General features: G+C 38.0%; 1 protein-coding gene across 1 annotated transcript; it reads right to left on the minus strand.

Moving 5' to 3' along the window:
• Nucleotides 1–1,426: 1,426 nt before the first annotated feature.
• Nucleotides 1,427–7,547, minus strand: LOC104119371 (peptidyl-prolyl cis-trans isomerase Pin1-like). The gene is made up of 2 exons (XM_009630862.4): nt 6,975–7,547; nt 1,427–1,835 (listed from the first exon to the last, which is right to left on the minus strand). Exons 1-2 carry the CDS (start codon nt 7,435–7,437, stop codon nt 1,711–1,713), a joined length of 588 nt encoding a protein of 195 aa, XP_009629157.1. The 5' UTR covers nt 7,438–7,547; the 3' UTR covers nt 1,427–1,710.
• Between the last annotated feature and the right edge of the window lie 5,405 nt (nt 7,548–12,952).

Genomic DNA, 12,952 nt, shown 5'->3' on the forward strand with positions numbered 1-12,952 from the left:
GTATGTCTCACATGTCTTTTTTCTTCTTTTTTTTTAATTGTTCCCGGTGAAAACGCTATTGTATAAAATGAATCGAATGGAGTACCAAATTAATAGGTTTGCTGAATCTCAGAAGCATATCTATAGAAGCTTGTAAGAACTAGAAAGGCGAAATACATAAACGGCCCCTTTAAGTTGTCCACAACGATCAAGCTGCCACCTCAATTGACCCATTTACCATTTAGCCACTTCAAGTAATTATTAAGTGTATCAAGTAAACACCCGAGTACAGAAGACCATATGTGTGAGCTACACTTGCCAATGACGTGTCAAATGAGACAATTAAAGAACGACACGTGTAAATTATAATAAAAAATTGACACATATAATTAACAAAAAAGGAAAATAGATCTAAAGAAGGAAGAGAAACCCTTTTCTTTTTTATCAAGACCAGCGCTACCCCTCCCCTCCCCCCCCCCCCACCCCCCACCAATCCCTTTCATCTTCTTCTTTGCGCCATTCGTGTCCCCCATCCTCTTTTCTTAAATCCACCCAACAAATTAACACTCATACAAATATTAAACAACCAAGAATAGCCAAATAGAGAACTCGCTAAGGGATCATTAATGGACCTGGTCAGAAAAGCTCATTATGCGACCTCTATCGTCGAAAATTTGTTCTCCAAGCAAAGCTAAAAACGATTCTACTGGAATCTTCAATCTTCTCTCCATTATTTTCTTGATTATGAAATTTGGGCTTATATTACTTTTTTTCTCTAATTTGTTATTTTTGGTGTAAAATTATCCTTCAAATTTCTATCGTGAAAATGGAATAGGGTGGAGAAAGTGTGTTCTTATGCTGGACATGAGAGCAGCAAGACTACAGAGAAAAATATTTGGTAGTTTTTCGCAGCTCTTGTTGCTGCATTTTTGCTGCTTCTTTCAGCTGGGTTTGGGACTGATTTTGGGTCGATGGAACTAGGCTGAGCTCCGAAGGTTACGGACAATAGATTTTTGTGGTGAAAGGTGATAGTTTCTAGTGGTTTACCGTGACTTAGTTCGAGCTTTAATGGCTGGTTTCCTGGCCTCTATGGTGATTTCATGGTGGGTTGAGGTGGTTTAGTTAAGAAGAAAGGAAGAAGAGAGGCTAAGTTGCAGTTGCTTCAGCTAACTACTATGCTGCTCTAATGTTTCTTGGTTTTTGTTTTCAAAGAAAAAAAAAATTAGGCTTAAAAAAAAAAACTTTGCGCGCCCAAAACTTTGTTAGCAAACAAGCATATGCCACATCAGAACCATATATTTGCTTGATACACTTAATAACCACTTGAAGTGTCTAAATGGTAAATGGGTCAACTGAGGTGTTTGTTTGATCGTTAAGGACAACTTAAAGAGGTTGTTTATGTATTTCGCCAACTAGAAAACACATCAAGAGCATGCAGCACACAAAATTAAGCCAAAACAGGTTTCCAGCAAATATTAAAAATGCCCAAAATAGGCCCACTAAAAGTGAACCAAATTACCAAAGATAAGTCTCATCCTTTTTTGGTCTAATTTTCTTAAATCTTCACCTCAACCCTGAGAATAAAAGGGCGAGTAGGAAAAAATTTCTCGCTATCATCTTCGTGTAGTTCATAATTATCGATATAAGCATTATAGTGGCAACATTTTCTAGCTGAATACTGCACCACCAGGGTAGCCATTCTTCCGCAAGCATCACACTATATTCACGGCTTTATGCTGTTCTCTTGATGATGTGAACCCCGCTGTCAGTTTCCACGATGTCACTTATCTCGCCAACTTTTAGAGCATAAGTTGCTTCTTCAAAAGGTTTCTGCATCTGACCTTTGCCAAATGGACCTGCATGTGAATTCTTTAGAGGTTTGTATAACTTGCTAAACAATACAAGTAATACCCGATTCAAAAAGATCATTAACGAAACAGAACTCGTTGCTGTCCAAGAAACTATGAGAAATTGTGCACGTCCATTAAAACCATTGGTGATCTCTATATTCAGATACATTCCATGTGATAGAGCAGTATATGTGCTTGTTAAGTAGGTTTTGCTACAAAGGCCTATGCAACAGCTAATTGATTCAGAACTACGTATTTTCTTTTATAAGTAGTTGACCTGGAACTAAGTTAGCGACAATAAAACAAAGTTAGACAAATTTTGTGGCCTTTAGGAAGCCATAAGAACCCGAAGATGAGAGGCATCAACACTAAAATATTTGTTGACAGATTCTGAGCTATGGAATGGGGCAACATGTTATAGAGAAAACTACTATACAAAACTTGAGCTGCATTAATCTGGATACAATATTTTCCTTTTCTTTTTTGACTAGTGCGGATAATTTATTTCTCATCTTTCAAACAATCTACAAGTTCAGTTAGCAAGAACAAATGTATCAGATTGCTTTATTCCACAGCTCCAGAACCTCGAAGCCTTTCGATGACACATTTATATCCAAAGAATCACTTCACTGAGCAGAGAATGCTAGTTTCTAATAAACACTCATAGGAACATCTTAATACATGCGCAGGAAGAAGCCTTCTCTCCAGTGAAAGATACAATTAGGTGGCGTTCTCCAGTGAAAGATACAATTAGGTGCCGTGGAGAATGTTTCTTCTGTAATAATCATCTCTCTCTACAGGTAGTTCCTTTCAACCTTAATTTCAGACAGATAATAGGATAAATGAATGTGAAATGCCTCTGCCAAACGGGTCTGTTAGTCACAATGACTTTTTAAAAATGCCTCTTCTTTTATACCAGATCACTAACTTAACAAACACGCTACTAGAATTAACATGGAACCAATATGAGGGTCTGGATTAGGCCGCTATGAAACAGTTAGCAAGTTAAATGTACCTGTTTATGCATATGAAGGAAAATACCAGTTTGTGTATTCATCCGTAGATTATGATTTTGAACTTCAAATTTCCTACCTTGGTGTAATCAGAAAGGAAGTCATAGGATGTTGATGGAGGAATTATAGTTTCGGCCACTAAATCCTGTTTGTTGCTTCTCTTTCAAAGCAAATGGCTATATAGGGCAAACTATTTTAGAATCTATTGTATGCAAAATCAGGACTTTATATAACAATCAAGTTTTAGTTAAAACAGTTAATTGCCGAATAGTGTCCAAATATAACAAACTGTGGAAGTTGTTCTGAACCTTACACATGCTATGCATAGTGGATATGTTAAAGAATTATTCATGGTTTCAGGCTTTCAGCCAACTAGAAAAGCCTGGAAATTGCAGCGCAAGCATGTGCATGAAGAAAAGTTTTCGTGATACCAAATTATGTAAACTGTCAGATGAGGAATACAAGTTAAGCCACAGTTTTGAGCTAATGTACAGTTCTCCAGGAAATAAGATAAACTAAGACAGCATCCCTGCTGATTAGCAAAAATGCTTTTATATCAAATAAAAGTGCAGAATATATGGTTAAAAAAAAAAAGAATCTGCAATCAAGAAGATGGCATCAGCTTGCTATGCAACATTGAAATACATTCAATCAAACACTCATCCTTCATCTAGATTGCTGCATTTTAAATCCTCGTGAGGATAAGATTAATACTTCCTCAATTCCATTTTGTACTATTTCACTTTTTTCTTGTACTATGTTCTACAAATATTGACCTATTTTCTGGTGACGAAATTACAACCTTCAAAGAATATAACATATGACAGTTACTGCTTTGTATTGTTTTAAACTTACTATGACTTCCTTATAGCCTGTTTGGCCAAGCTTGAGAAATCAGCTTATTTTGAGAAGTGTTTTTTTCAAAAGTGCTTTTGAAAAAAAGTACTTTTGGAGAGAAACAGTTTGTGTTTGGCTAATCACTCTGAAAAGCACTTTTGAGCAATAATTTGTGTTTGGTCAAGCTTTTCAAAAAGTGCTTTTAAGTATCAAATTACGAATAAGGACATGAATAGATTTACTTAATAGTTAATATTATAAGTAAATAAATAATCTTAAAAATTTATTATTATAGGCAATAATTAAATCTTTTCATTTTATTTAAGTAAAATATGAAAATAAAATTTAAAAGTACTTAATTCTTTTAATATAAGTTAAATATATTAAAAATTATTTTACAAATATAAAAGCATTCACCCCTAAAGTCACTATATATTAGAAAGCTATCCTAAAAATAATAAGAAATATTTATACATTAATATCCTAAGTATTAGATTTAACGGTTATTTTGGTATATACTATATTTTGTTAAGGGTATTTTTGTGTAAGAAGAAAAGTCAAAACTGCTTCTGCTTCTGCTTTTGGGAAGAAACTACTTTTTTCTGCTTCTCAGAAACTGCTTCTGCTTCTTCCCAAAAGCACTTTTTTTCCCCAAAAAAGTTTGACCAAACACCTCAAGTTAGGAAAAAAAGTGTTTTTGGCCTCTTGAGAAGCTTGGCCAAACAGGCTATTACACTCTTCTGACATTTTCATCCATTATCTAAACATATTTCGAACAAATTCAATGTAATAATTCAAGCAAATTTCTTTATTTAATTGCCACATTAGTCAAACAACATCCATGGAAAAACACCCGAAAGCATCTAAAAGCATGAGTCTTAAGACATATAACCACAACATAAAGGATTTTAAATGACACATAAATTAAGGAGAGTTGAAAGATATTTAAAGAACTTGAAATGCTAAGATACAAAAAGTGAGAATTGGAAAAGATTACAATTTATAGCTCAACATATGGAGGCAAAAAGCATGAAACCAAATGGAGACTTAAGAATGAGGTCAAAACCCTTCCAGATTTCACATGGTTAATCATTGAACACAACCGCAAAAGTATAGTAAACAAGACACTGAAGATCATGAGGTACTGACTTTTTAGAAGCCAGAGATGATTTACAAAAACACAAAATCTCATCCCTTTAGGAACAACATTTTACCAATGCTAACATACTTAATGAAAAAAATAGGGGGCGGAGGGAGAAGCAGAGTATGTCTATAGCTCCAGTGGGAAGCATTAGTTTCCCCACCTCCTCATTTAGTTAGTTTTCACCAGGTTGGAAGATGATATTTGCCGAGAAGCAGAGACTGTCTGGCTAGAGAGTGAAGACTGCCCTGCTCCGTGAGATTTAGATAAGTAGATAGTTGGGTAGAATTGACACAAAAATCAACCGGAACTGCTCGTTATATGCAACATAGAGACAAGGCCTCCAAACTCGGGCACTGAATATTCAACGATTCAAGAAGAATCCATCCCTTCAGAGTCCAATGTCTTCATTTTTATACACCAATCCTTCAGTGGGAATCAGTACTCATAGGGAAGCAGAAAGTGTCTAAGAAAAAGTGAGATACAGTTGCACTTAAATGCATTGATTCCTCGAAGATGGCCATCTAGATTCAGATTAGAAGACTTCCTAACCAGGATTGTAGCTCAGACTAATCTGCTGGAAGCAGTAATGCCACTTTTTCTTTTGTGGAGGGTTTTTATCTCCTTTTGACACGAGATTTTTATATCAGATAAGTTTGAATTTCAGAAAGCCACTACATATTATAAGACAACTTATTGAGTATTGAAATGAAATAAGCTAAGTTGCTCCGACACGGCAGTTTAGGTGCCGAACCCGTGTCGACACGACACTAGTATGCGTGTGGGTATGGGATCCGTACCAGATCTGGTCAAACAGTTTTGGGTACTTTGACCACGACGGACGGAAATATGTAAGACGAAATACAATTTGATTCCCTAAATCAGAACCAAAACTAGGGTAAATTTTAAAAAATAGCATACCTTAACTAGGAAATCAATCATTTACTTATCTACAACTTAAGAATAAAAAAGAAATTCACACTTACAAGCTATACGTAAGCATTCCACATAAATTCTCATAATTTAGAGATATTTTTATTTTTTTGAATTATTTTTAGTCGGATCCCCGCATCTGTATCCGTACTAGGATCCGTATCCCCGAATCTTAGAATTTATATCTCGAAGGATCTGACCTCTAAATCATCACTCGTGTCGGACACTCGCACCCGTATCCGAGCAACTTAGGAAATGAGCCAAATAGACTAAAACTGATTCATATACCCAACCCCAACTAGTTCCGGATGGAGGCGTAGCAATCCGTGTTGTTGCATTAGTTCTTATGGGAAGTATGCGAAAGCCAAACAAAGGGCGGAGATCCCATTCAGAATATAATGGGAGGTGGCACTGGGGAGGACTAGAAAATGAAAGAAAACGCTGACCAACTTTTCCTTTTACAACTAAGTATAAACTAGGGAAGAAACATATTATACAACGATACTGAGGGTCTCTAGATACATGTTCCCATGGGCTTAAAGAATGAGTTTGACTTTTCCTTTGGCAACTTTCCATGACCTCTTTTTTTTTTAAAAATCTTATACAAGAACTTCATGCATGCATGACAATTAAAGAAACTAAATCAACAACCTCAAACACACAAAATTTACTTTTTCTTAAGGGTAACTGAACTAAAAGAACAATCACTTGCTTCCACAAATTCAGTCAAATAACTTGGCCAAAACCAAATGCAAAGAACAGATGACCCTACTAAGAACACATTAAATAAGATACCACTTGGTCATGAAGCCTTAAGCAAGTAAATAAGTTTCTCACAATGGAAGAGAATACTTAAAACAGTCCTGCGGGTAACTCTATCAGCTTTACAAGAGATAGGGAGAATTTCAGAGTATAAACTCTTCAAATACTTCTCTCATTTTTCTATAAAAATTCGAATAACTAGCAAAAAGAAAAAGAGGATTTAGTTCACCCAAATACTCTGTCTCATTCTACATGACACTACTACTATTTACAAGCATTTTTTTTACTAGGCTTTTTCATATAATTTCAAATGCTTTTAATTTTTTATCAATTTTGGATACTTCTATTTATACTTTTTATTTTTTACTTTTAGTGCTTTTCCTAAAGTATATAAATTACTTAATTCATCACAAAATATAAATAATAATAATAAGGGACTGTAAGTCTAGGGTTACTGACCGAGATCACCGCCGCGTTTGGCGGAGCTACAGTCGGAATGAGTAGCAGCCACGTCTTCGAACTTAGCTTTGCCGGAGACAATGTCTTCACGGAGAGATTTGAGCTGAGAGACGGCGGCGTCTTTGGTGGTGTTGGAGATGACGTGGCCTTCTGGATCCTTCCAGGAAGCCTTACGACGTGATCCCTGATGCTTAATGAGTATATGGGAAGCCCTCACTTTTTCGCCGCCGGAGGAGGAGCGGGAGGAGGATGAGGACATTTTGGACTTTTTCTTGTGCTTGTCCGACGGTCGATCTGCTGAAGAGATCGATGTCTTCTTCCTCTTCTTATCCGAATCTATTTTTGCAGATTTCCGTGTACTGATTGAAGAGGGAATGAGCTGAGAATTGCAGAGTATTTGAGGGTTTTTTCTGCTGATACAGTTATCACTCACTCTTGGAAATTGGTACTGTGGAACACGCATATATATGCCTGTATTTTGTATATATAAAGAGTCATTGTCACTTTCCTCTTTTCCATTATCACAAGAGTCACAACAGTCCGCGGAATGTAATCTAAAGAGGACAATTGCTCCGGTCAATCAAAAATTAAATGTCAAAAGATCTACTAATATGAATTTTTTATTTTTCATCTGGTAATGACGTTGTGTTTGATTAATTTGTGACCCGTGACTATCTCAATTAATTAATCTGGTAGCAAGCACCTACTACAACTCACGAGTTGTACAAGTTTTATTTAAACATGTTTACCAAATTTAGAGTTGATAAACTCACATGAGTGTTATAACTAGGATTTGCATTAGATCTCGGACACTCAAATCATTCATTTGAGTACAAATGTTTTATATGAACTAGAGACTAGTGAATTAAGTATTAAGAATGATTTCACTAGTGAAGGTTTTTGACAAATCTGTCACGATCCAATTCTCTTTATAGGCTGTGATGGCGATCAACGTCGTCGTTAGACAAGTCAACGGTAAACTACCAACTTAATTATTTATTTTATTACTTTTCAAATCATGGGTCTTATTAAACAAACGAAATTAAGTGCAGAAGACCATGAAGATATAAAGTGTTAATGAAACATGAAACAAAATGATGATAATATCAGGTACAACCATAATCACCTACGAGAACTTCTCAAAACCCGGTGTTACAAGTATACGAGTAATCTAGTAGAATATACAAACCACTATAGCTATTGTCTGAAATGAAATAGAGAGAAATATAAATGCAACAATAAGGAGACTCTGTGTGATGTAGATCGGAGCATGAAGAACAACTCACAACTAAGTCTTCGGATAACGGGGATGTGCGTCCGAGTAGCCACTAGATGTACCTGTCTCAGTACCTGCACAATTAGTGCAGAAGTGTAGCATGAGTACATATATCAACGCGTACCCAGTAAGTATTTAGTCTAACCTCGAAGAAGTAGTGACGAGAGATCGACATCGACACTTACTAGTGATCCAATAAATAAAATACATGATTTATAAATAGGTATGAAATGCAACAATAATAATGGAATGAGAAACGCTAAATAACATGATTCTTCAACATAATGACAGTTTGAAATCCTCAAAATATCATATGTTATCTCAAACAGATAAGAAATATCAAGTAAACACCAAGTCTCTAATCAAAAGAGAAATCTCATATATTTTCGGACTCTTAGCGATTATTATGCACGAGTTGTGCTGAGGTCGTACGGCCCGATCCATAATAATTGTGTATATACACTACCGAGGTCGTACGGCCCGATCCATGGATGCATCTCAAATATACCGTCGAGGCATACATCCTGATCCATAGGAATAGAGAAACTCTTCGAACGACGGGTCAAACAACTACAACACAAAGATGGGCACATAAAAAAAGCATGATTTTTACTAACAATTAAGTATTCCGCCAAAACTCAAGGTAATGAAGCTCGGCCCCACATAATCTCTATTCAAATTTCAATTATAAATTTAAGTAATTAAATTAACAAGTTGAGTTCAAGTAGTACAATTAGTGCATGTCAAAGTCCTAAGTCTACCTAGACATAAATATGATTTTAGCTATGTACGGACAATCGTCACCTCGTGCGCACGTAGCACCCACAACAAGTAGCAAATAATAATTAAAGCACATACAGGGATAATTCCCTCTTACAAGATTAGGCAAAGACTTATGTTACTTCCAAGTCCTCTTCTCAGCCCTCAAACCACACTAATAGCCTCAAAATAATGCCGAGCAACCCCAAACTAGCCAAAAGTCATACAAACTAATCAATATTTACTCAAAAGTTCATAATTCATCTATTAGAGTAATTTCCCAACCCAATTCGGAAAGTTCATAAACGTTACCCACGGGCTCACGTGCCCGAATTCCAGAAATTCTCGTAGATGTAATTAATACTCAATTCCATAATCAATTTCGTGGTCTAATCCCATTTTTACCGAACCCTAGGTTTTTCAACATAATCCCATAATTTTCACGATTTTTATGTTAAAATCTACCCATAAACTATGTATTAAACTCACATTGGTTAAAAATTACTTACCTTAAAATGCTAGATGAAAATCCCCTCTCCAAAAACTCCAAAATCGGCCAAGCAGGGTGTAAAAATTAGAAAATGATCATAATCCTGACTTTTAAAAAGTTCCTGCCTAGTGACCCCTGCTTTGCGACCGCGAAAGCAAAAGATGCCAACGGCCAAAAATGCTTCTTTGCAAACATGACAAGGCCTCCGCGATCGTGAAGGTCAACGTGACCAACACTTCGCGAATGCGTAGACCAACGGCCTAGCCTCCCCATGCCCGACCCCCCTTCTACGTGAACGCGGGCATGTTATCGCGAACGCGTAGACCACTGAACCCTAAGCTCCGCGATCGCGAACCTACTATCATGAACGCGTAGCACAATAAACCTCCAGGCCAAGTCCTTCATCGCGAATGTGAGACTCTCTCGGCGTTCGCAAAGAAGGAATCTAGTACCAGCAAAACCTGCAATTTAGACTTAACTCCGAGTGGTTCGAAACACACCCGAACCATCCGGGACCCTATACAAATGCACCAACAAGTTCATAAACATAATGTGGACCTACTCAAACTCTTGGAACACGTAAAATAATATTGAAACCAATAATCGCACCTCAAAACCAAATTAACCAACCTTTGAACTTCAAACTTCCTCAACTAGCTCCAAACATGACTAATCATACTTAGACAACTCGGAATGACGCCAAATTTTACACACAAATCACAAATCACCATATAAATATATTACAATGATCGGAATCCCAAACGGATATCGAGAACACCAAAGTCTACTTCAAACCAAACTTAAGAAACTTTAAAACCTTCAAGGAGCCAACTAAGCGCAAAAATGCTCCCGGTTCACCCGAAACTCAATCCGAACATATGCTCAAGTCCAAAATCATCATACGAACCTATTGGAACCTTCAAATACTGATTTCGAGGTCATTTACTCAAAGTGTTGACTCAAGTCAAAGTTGGCCACCTAAAGGCCACTATTATGGAACTAAGTGTTCCGAATTTAACCTGAATCCTTCCAAAACCAAACCAACCTTCCCCGCAAGTCATAAAAGACTAAAAGCACATACGAAAATTCTTAAATAGGGAAACGAAGATCTATAAAGTAAAACGACCGGTCGGGTCATTATATTCTCCACCTCTTAAATAAATATTCGTCCTCAAACGGGCGTAGAATCATACCTGGAGTGCCGAATAAGTGTGGATATCTACTCTGCATGTCCTCCTCGATCTCCTAAGTCATCTCCTCGACTAGTTGACCCCTCCACTGGACCTTTACCACTGAAATCTTCTTAGACCTTAACTGGGTGACCTGCCTGGCAACAATAGCAACTGGCTCCTCCTCATAATCCAAGTTGTCATCTAGTTGAACTGTATTATAATCTAAACACATTAGACCTATCAGCATGGTACCTCCGAGGCATAGAACGTGGAAAACTGGATGAACTCCCGATAGACTGGGAGGCAAATCAAGCCTATATGAAACCTCTCAAACTTGCTCCAACACCTCAAATGGACCAATGAACCTCGGACACAGCTTGCCCCTCTTTCTGAACCTCATGATACCCTTCATCGGCGAGATTTTCAAGAGAACCTTCTCGCCTACCATAAATGATAGATCACGCGCTTTCTGATCCACGTAACGTTTCTACCTGGACTGAGCTGTGCGAAGTCGCTCCTGTATCAAATTTACAGTATCTAAAGAATCCTTTACCAAATCAGTACCATATAACCTAGCCTCGTCGGGCTCAAACCAATTGATGGGGGAACGATATCATCGACCATACAAGGCCTCAAATGGAGCCATCTCGATGCTGGACTGATAACTATTATTATAACCAAACTTGGCCAAAGGTAAGAATCGATCTCGCTGCCCTCCGGAATCAATCACACATGCTCTAAGCATGTCCTACAGAATCTAAATTGTCCGCTCTGACTTCCCCTCAGTCTATGAATGAAAGGCCGTGATGCGCTCTACTCGGTTACCCAACTCACTCTGTACAGCTCTCCAGAAATGCGAAGTGAATTGAGTGCCTTTATTTGAAATGATGGAGATAGGCACACTATGCAAACGGACGATCTCCTGGATATAATCTGGTCCAATCTCTTTGAAGTGTATGTAGTCACCGCCGTAATAAAGTGTGCAGACTTGATCGGTCTGACGATAATGACCCAAACGACATCAAATTTCCTCAACGTCCGCGGCAACCCAACTACGAAGACCATAGTGATGCGCTCCCACTTTCACTATGGTATAACCATCTGCTGAAGTAGGCCACCTGGCCTCTGGTGCCTGCTGGAAACTCAAACACCTTGCCACATACTCGACTGTGTCCTTCTTCATCCACCGCCACCAGTAATTCTACCTCAGGTCATGATACATCTTCGTGGCACCTGGATGAATAGAATAAATGTGAAATGTGTGCCTCCTCTAGAATCGTCTCCTCATGTTATCAAAATTAGGAACACATAGGTGACCCTGGAATCGTAGAACACCATCGTCACCGATAGTAACCTCCTTGGCATCACCCCATAGAACCGTCTCTCTAAGAACCAGCAAGTGCGGATTATCGTACTTCGAATAAAGAAGACTGAGCCACAACACATGCATGAACTTGACTGGGCTCTGAAATATCCAACCTCACAAGTCTATTAGCGAAAGACTAAATGTCCAAAGCCAATAGCCTCTCCCTTGCTGAAATGAATGCCAAATTACCCATACTCTCGTCCTTTTTGCTCAAGGCATCTGCAACCACATTCACCTTGCACGGATGATAGAGGATAGTAATATCATAATCCATCAATAACACAACCCCTTATGTAAATATCCCTCTACTTAAACAAATATTGCAAACTGCGGTGATCGGTGTAAACCTCGCACGATACCCTATAAAGATAATGCCTCTAGAACTTGAGAATATGAACTATCGCAGCCAACTCTAAATCGTGCACAGGATAATTCTTCTCATGGGGCTTCAATTGGTGTGAATCATATGCAATAACTCGCCCCTCCTGTATCACTACACACCCAAACCAACGCGTGAAGTGTCGTAATACACAGTATACATCCCTGAACCAGAGGGCAAAACCAACACTAGTGTTGTAGTCAATGCGGTCTTGAGCTTCTAAAAGCTCATCTCGTAATCATTGGACCATCTGAATTGAGAACCCTTACGGGTCAATCTAGTCAAAGGAGCTGCAATATATGAGAAACCCTCCACAACCCGGTGATTATAACCTATCAGCCCCAAGAAACTCATGATCTCGGCCGCTGTGGTAGAATGAGGCCAACTCTGAACTACCTTGATCTTTCTGGGATCCACCTTAATACTCTCACCTGATACAACATGCCCCAAGAAAGCCACAGAATCTAACCAGAACTCACACTTGGAGAACTTAGCATGTAGCTTTTGTTCCCGTAAGGTCTGAAGTACTATCCTCA

Source organism: Nicotiana tomentosiformis, chromosome 2, assembly GCF_000390325.3.
Source record: "Nicotiana tomentosiformis chromosome 2, ASM39032v3, whole genome shotgun sequence".
Classification (NCBI taxonomy): domain Eukaryota; kingdom Viridiplantae; phylum Streptophyta; class Magnoliopsida; order Solanales; family Solanaceae; genus Nicotiana; species Nicotiana tomentosiformis.